The sequence below is a fragment of the Tetrao urogallus genome, assembly GCF_951394365.1.
Source record: "Tetrao urogallus genome assembly, chromosome: 3".
In the NCBI taxonomy this organism is placed as follows: domain Eukaryota; kingdom Metazoa; phylum Chordata; class Aves; order Galliformes; family Phasianidae; genus Tetrao; species Tetrao urogallus.
In genome coordinates, this window is record NC_136815.1 from 40,862,113 (window position 1) to 40,868,247 (window position 6,135).

At 49.1% G+C, this 6,135-nt stretch overlaps 1 protein-coding gene across 1 annotated transcript in view; it reads right to left on the reverse strand.

The window, feature by feature from the left end:
- MAPRE2 (microtubule associated protein RP/EB family member 2) overlaps positions 1–4,653 on the reverse strand; it is a gene marked incomplete at both ends in the record, with an annotated part of 86,865 nt that extends 82,212 nt beyond the window's left edge. The window contains one exon of the mRNA XM_079533366.1: positions 4,540–4,653. Within this exon, the coding sequence (XP_079389492.1) occupies positions 4,540–4,653 (114 nt within the window). The remainder of the gene's footprint in view (positions 1–4,539) is intronic.
- Between the last annotated feature and the right edge of the window lie 1,482 nt (positions 4,654–6,135).

Consider the following 6,135-nt stretch of genomic DNA (forward strand, 5'->3'; position numbering starts at 1 on the left):
CTCTGCCGACTTTAACAAGTCTATCAAACGTACAAACAGATTAACTAGATTAGAACAATTTCACTGTCTGAAGATTACATCTAATAAACCTGCATCTTACATCTTCCTTTCCTTCCCACCTGTCAAATATAGGATTTGTATTTTCTAGCAACTTGTTATTTTTACTTGGTCTTTGCTAGGCATTGATAATTAGATCAACCTGAAAGCTTGCTATTTGTGTGAATGGTATTTTACTTAGTGTTAGGACCTTATTAACTTTATCCCTTAATGAAAATTTACTCAAATTCGTTTAATCTGAATATCTGAAAGCATCTGAGTAAATATTTTTTACTTCTTCTCATAAGGTGGAAAAGTTATATAGTCAGCTGTTTTCAGAGGGGATTTGGTTAAAGATTAGGCTCCTGTAAAGCATTAGAACTATTCCTAAGCTTCAAACAGAACATGTTTAAAATGGGGTCATTCAAGGCTCGATGAAATAAAGCTGGGAGAAAAGAAATGTTTTCAACATAAGACTCAGAGAAGATTCTGGGCCTGAAGAGGTGCTCAAATAGGATCATCTTCTTCATCACCCCTTCTCCATCATCCATCTTTACCTGACCAGTATGGACCATCATCCCTTCTTCAGAGCAGTAATGGCTGATCAAATCTGAGCATGCTTGCCCCACCTAAAGCCCTGCTCTTGCTACGGGGACTGTCAGACAGCGGGGCAGGCTTTCTTCAGACTTTTCAAAAACTCTTTCTGGACATGGCCAAGATAAAAATAGCCCAGGGCAGCCTTGCAGCTAGGCTGCTGATGCTGGCTGTTCTCCCAGAACTGCCCTTAATCCTGTCTGTCCCACAGCTGTGTGCTGGGGATGTGGTTCAGCCTATTGATGACAAATGCAATGTGAAACAGCTCCAAGATCCAGCTGCATTTACAGCTAATAAGACTTGTCCTGACTGCTTTCCTGGAGCACTCTTGTTGTTTTCTGTATCCTTTACCTGCAGTTCAAGTTCTGCCTTCTATTTTCCTCATTCTTTACCCTGCTTCCAGTCTCCTTTTCCTCATTTGACCTCCCCAAATGCAGATTAGATTTTCCTTACCATCCATGAAGCCTTCTCAATCCCTTTGTAAGAAGATGTCCTGTTCGAGGTTTTCCTCACCCACCCTCCCAAGATGGCCAACCATCCCCATTTCCCTCACTCCCCTTAGAGCGCACAATGTTCCCAGAGCCTGGCAGCAGGAATGGTGCAGATGCACCTCATGGCAGTAAGGACACAAAAGCTGTGCACTGATTGCCCAGATCACATCACCTTTTCAGCAGTGAGAAATGCAGCCCCACTGAAGCTGCAAGGAATTCATGTGAGGGAGTTGGAGCTATCCTAAACTTAGTGCTTTCTAAGCAAAAACACTGACTTTTGTACACACACACACTATGCATTTATAAAATAATATATATATATATATAAAGGTGCTGAAAGATTCAGGATCTCATTGAAGCCTCAGCCAACACCAATACACGTGCCATCATGCAGCGACTGGACTTTGGGCCACCAGTGACTCAGAGCAGTGCTATTGACACGTTCACCACTGGCACTTTCTGCACCATCTGCATTTTCCCTTCCCATGCCTCACACAAACACTGGCCCAGCCCAGCTCTGTGAGCCACAGCTTACAGTTTTTGACACGATATTGTATCACTCTCCAGAGGTGCCTGAGGGAAAAATTCCACTCACCTAATTGTGTTAGTCTGAAGCTTCTCCCTCTTGGGATTAAGCTTGTTTTCAAAACACTTAACCATATTAAAAACTTTCAATGTTGCAAGAGAAAAAGGGCCAGGATAATGGTTATTTAAAGCTAAATTGGAAGGATGTGTTTTAGCAAAATTGAAGCAATTTTGAAGGCTCCTTTTTTTTTTTTTTTTTTTTTTTTTTTTCTTTTTCCTCCCCAAAATTTACTGAGCATGAATTCTTGTGATTACACATTTGGGTGTGTGTATGTATGTGGCACTATTCATGGTTTTTTCGAGGTTTGCTCCTCCAAATATTTCACTAGCATTTGGAGAAATGGTCAAAAAAATAATGCCAAAATATCTGAGCAAGGTTTTACAGTAGCCAGAAGAGACAATTCTAAATAGCTTAGAATACTTGAGCTTGTAAGAACTGAATGAAAAAAAAAAACACATGATTTGAGATTCTTACTGTCAGTGAGAGGACCTAGATATAGAACATCAGAAGTTAACTGCGACAAGGCAATACATATTAAATTCAAAGAGCTGAAATATCTGCGCAAGCCCCCCACTGCCAGACAGATTTATCACTGTGGTTGTCTCCAGTACATCTTAGAGAACCAGGAATAAAGTTTATGTGTCTTAACATAGCATGGCTTGAGTTGAAAGGGACCTCAAAAACCCAACCTCATGCCTTGGGCAGGCCTGCCACCCACCAGCACAGCTGCCCAGGGCCCCCATCCATCCATCCATCCATCCATCCATCCATCCATCCATCCATCCATCCCATCTGGCCTTGAACGCCTCCAGGGATGGTGCACCCACAGCTTCTCTGGGCAGCCTGTGTCAGTGCCATCACCTTCTGAGTAAAGAATTTCCTCCTAATATCTAGTCTAAATCTCTGCCCTTTTAGTTTAGTACCACTCCCCTTGTCTTGTCACTCCTTGTCTGTGTAAAAATTGATCCCCCTCCTGCATGTAAGATCCCTTAAAGTACTGGAAGGCTTCGATGAGGTTTTCCCAGAGCCTTCTCTAAGAACAAGCCAAAGTCTTCAGGTGTCCTTCTGCATCCCCTGTTCCTGCTGCCCTTGTGGACAGGCTTTGAGGAACAATAGCTTCAGCATAGGCACCTCTGTTTTCCCTAGGGAAACAGACACTACAGGAAAATTTAACCTTGAGGAATAGCCATGTGGTAAGGGGCCAACTGCCAAAACCTTCAAATAAACATAAAACATTCCAAATTACTAAACCTCACAAGGACACACCAGAAGTTCTTTTAGTCTGCTAGTGCAGATGGCTGGCATGTGCCAGCCCACCACATCACACCCCACACAGTGACATCACAGAAAAATACCCACATTTTGTCTCTCTTTGAAACACATCCAAAGGCCGTAGGTATCTCAGAAACAGGCACCAAGTTCATTAGATGCTAACTGCCCCACCTGCTGCTGTCCTACCAAGCTGATCCTTCTTTCCTTGTTACGCTGAAGAATGTACGGATCCAATATGCTGGATTTGAGACTGACTGGGAGAAACCCACACTTGCCCTCAGGACAAGTTGGATTCATGAGCTGTTTGTCACTTCTGAAGCCCAAGGTTGTATTTGAATGGAGTACGGTCAGTCAGCCTTTCCTGCTAGAGGCAGCACAAAGCACATGTGCACTGGGGACTTTGAGAGTGCTCGATCCGTGAGCTGGGCATCCTGATGTGACAGCTCGTACAGCTGCAGAATGAGAAATACCTCAGGATGCCCTTGAGATGCTTCCTCCAAATACTGAGCACTTCACTGAAGCAATCAGAACCCTGGCTGAGAGATCTACCCTGCAGCAGTGCTGCTGCACAAGTTTTTAAGCAGTTCATTTCACCTTTAAAGACAATATATTTTAAGAGAGCAAGCACATCTTGTAACCCGTACGCTGTATTTCAAACAGAGCACCACAATGTTCTGCTGCTCCACTCTGGAGATGACACTTCTGTCGGCATTTATCTTCTTGCAAAACACAAAGATTGCTGCGATATTTCTTTTTTGGAAGTTTCTACCTCCTTCACCACCGCAGGTCTCTCACTGTTGGAAGTCAGGAGCTTACACCATCGGCCTCGTTCCATCCGCTACCCAGTTTGGGGGCAGAGAGAAAGCTAAGATCCGCGTGGGAAGCCAGGAAAGTACAGAAAGGACCGTAACTCACCACAGAGGGCTGTTACCGGCAGACGCCGTTTAACACGAGTGATGCACTGATGCTTGCTCCGGACAACTGACGCTTGCAACCCGGCGGCAACAGGCGTGCCCGCAGAACCGAGGGGGTTCGGCGCTGCCAACCGAGAGTCACGGAGAGAATCACACTTTCCTCTTCCCACTGCGGAGAGCCGGGGACGGCCTCTCGCTCCCCTCCACCAAGTACTTTTGGGCCGACGGTGACGGCGAACACCGTACGCAGCCCCCGCCGCGCTACCTGCCCCGGCCGGCCCCACCGCCCCACCGTAACCGAGCGGTCCCGTTATCCCGGGCCCCGCCGCGCACAAAGCCGCCCCCGCCCCGCTCCGCACCGCACGGTTCCGCTCTGCTTCTCCCGTTGCCAGCGTGGCACGGCGCGGCGCAGCGCTCGGGCGGGGCCGGGCACTGGACTCACCTGCTCGGCTCCGCGCCGCCACCACCGCCGCTTTTCCTTTCTCCCGCCCGCCCGCTGACAGCGCGGCTTTGTCCGCCCGCCCCGTTCCGCTCCGCCCCGCCCGGGAGGCGTCGCGTGAACCGCGCGGGCACCGCTCCCAGCGGCGCGGCTCGGCACCGCCGTCCTCCCTGTGCCCGCACGCTCACGCCGTGTTTGATTCCCCACCTGCTCTCCCACACGCGGCAGCCCGGGCCCTGCCTCAGTCCCGAGCCGCAGATAGGCTGTTGTTCCAGCCCTGCCCACGTGGAGTCCCGTGTTTGTGTTTTCCAGCTCTGTCATGCGATCGTGAGTGCCGGGGGAGGAGAGCCGTGTGGGATGCGCTTCCTATTTTTGTGGTGGTAACCGTAAACCGCGGCTTGGAGGAGAGGAAACGGCGCGGATCTCTCCCTCCCTGTTAATGCAACCTGATCGTTCCCACTGAGTGTTAAGTCTAAAGTTGAAAAGCTAAAAATACGGGGTGGGAGCGGACGAGGAGAGCTCAGAAACCGTGACATAAATAGGCTGGATTTGCTGCGGCCTCTTATTCTTGACAGGGGAAAGCAGCACATCTGCTCCAGGAGACTGAGGCTTCTTCCTGCACAGCACTGTGTGGGTCCCAGGTTGTCCCCCAGTGTTTCTGGGACTTCTGCTGTGTGTGTTACGCGATCCCATGTCCTTGGGGATGCATGGATCACGTGCAGACCTGGCACAGCTCTGCTCTTCCTCTGAACCGAGGGAAAGGATAGTCCAGCAGTGGGTATGGAGAACCCAGGGGTCTCCAGGCCTTCCCGCTGCCTGAGCCTAAGCCAAGGCCCAGAGGACCAGGGCCACCCACTCTGTGGGGTGCGGGCAGACTCATCACCAGCAGATGGTCCCAGTAGAAAGGCAGTGATGGTGCCATGCTACCATCACTGCCCCACAAATGGATGTGATGATGTGAAACAGGGCCCAGAGTCCTAGTGTGCTCATGGGCACCCCTACATCTCACACATCTCCCAGAGGGGAAAAGCGTCCCAAATATGAATACTCTCACTCAGCACAGAGTGGCCAACACGCTGAAAACCTCCCATTCAGAGTCAAAAGGATTTCCTGTTTGTTTTTTGATAGTGTTTGAGAACTGCCAAATTTCTTCTTAGTCCTTATATGAAATGTGTTTTTGTATCTATGGAACAAGTAACGGATTTTACTGCATCAGTGGGATTTGCTTAGCAGAGTGTTTAGATAAAAAGATTTGCTATTTTTGTATGATCTTCCTTGGAACCCATCACAGCAGTGTCAGAGCTCCTGGTGCACTATTTTGTTATCAGCGTGTGCCCGAATGGCTCAGGAACTACAATTCCTTGAGCAGAAGGGAGCCTGTACAACGAAGCGATGAGCAAAGAAAGTTAAGCCTAAAAATATCCCTTCATTTTTAAGCACGTCCTGTCTAAATGCCCATCAGGAGACTTGCCACCTGTGGAGACCTGTCTTCTGCAGATTTAGCTGCAGGTCACCGTGTGGCCCCTCTCTCCTGCTTAAGGCAGCACCCGAGGTCAGAGGTGTGGATATCACTTATGGCCACATGCTCTCCTGTATGCCATGGCTGGTCATGGTGAGCATCTTGGGTCACACTGTGCTTGTACATCACAGGGAATCGTGGCAGTCATTTCATAGCACCCCAGAATGGCTGAGGCTGGCAGTGCCCTCTGGGTCCATCAGGCCCACACCCCTCGCTCCATCACGGACACCAGAGCAGGGGCCCAGGCCCACATCCAGGCAGCTGCTGAAGGTCTCTGAGGAGCA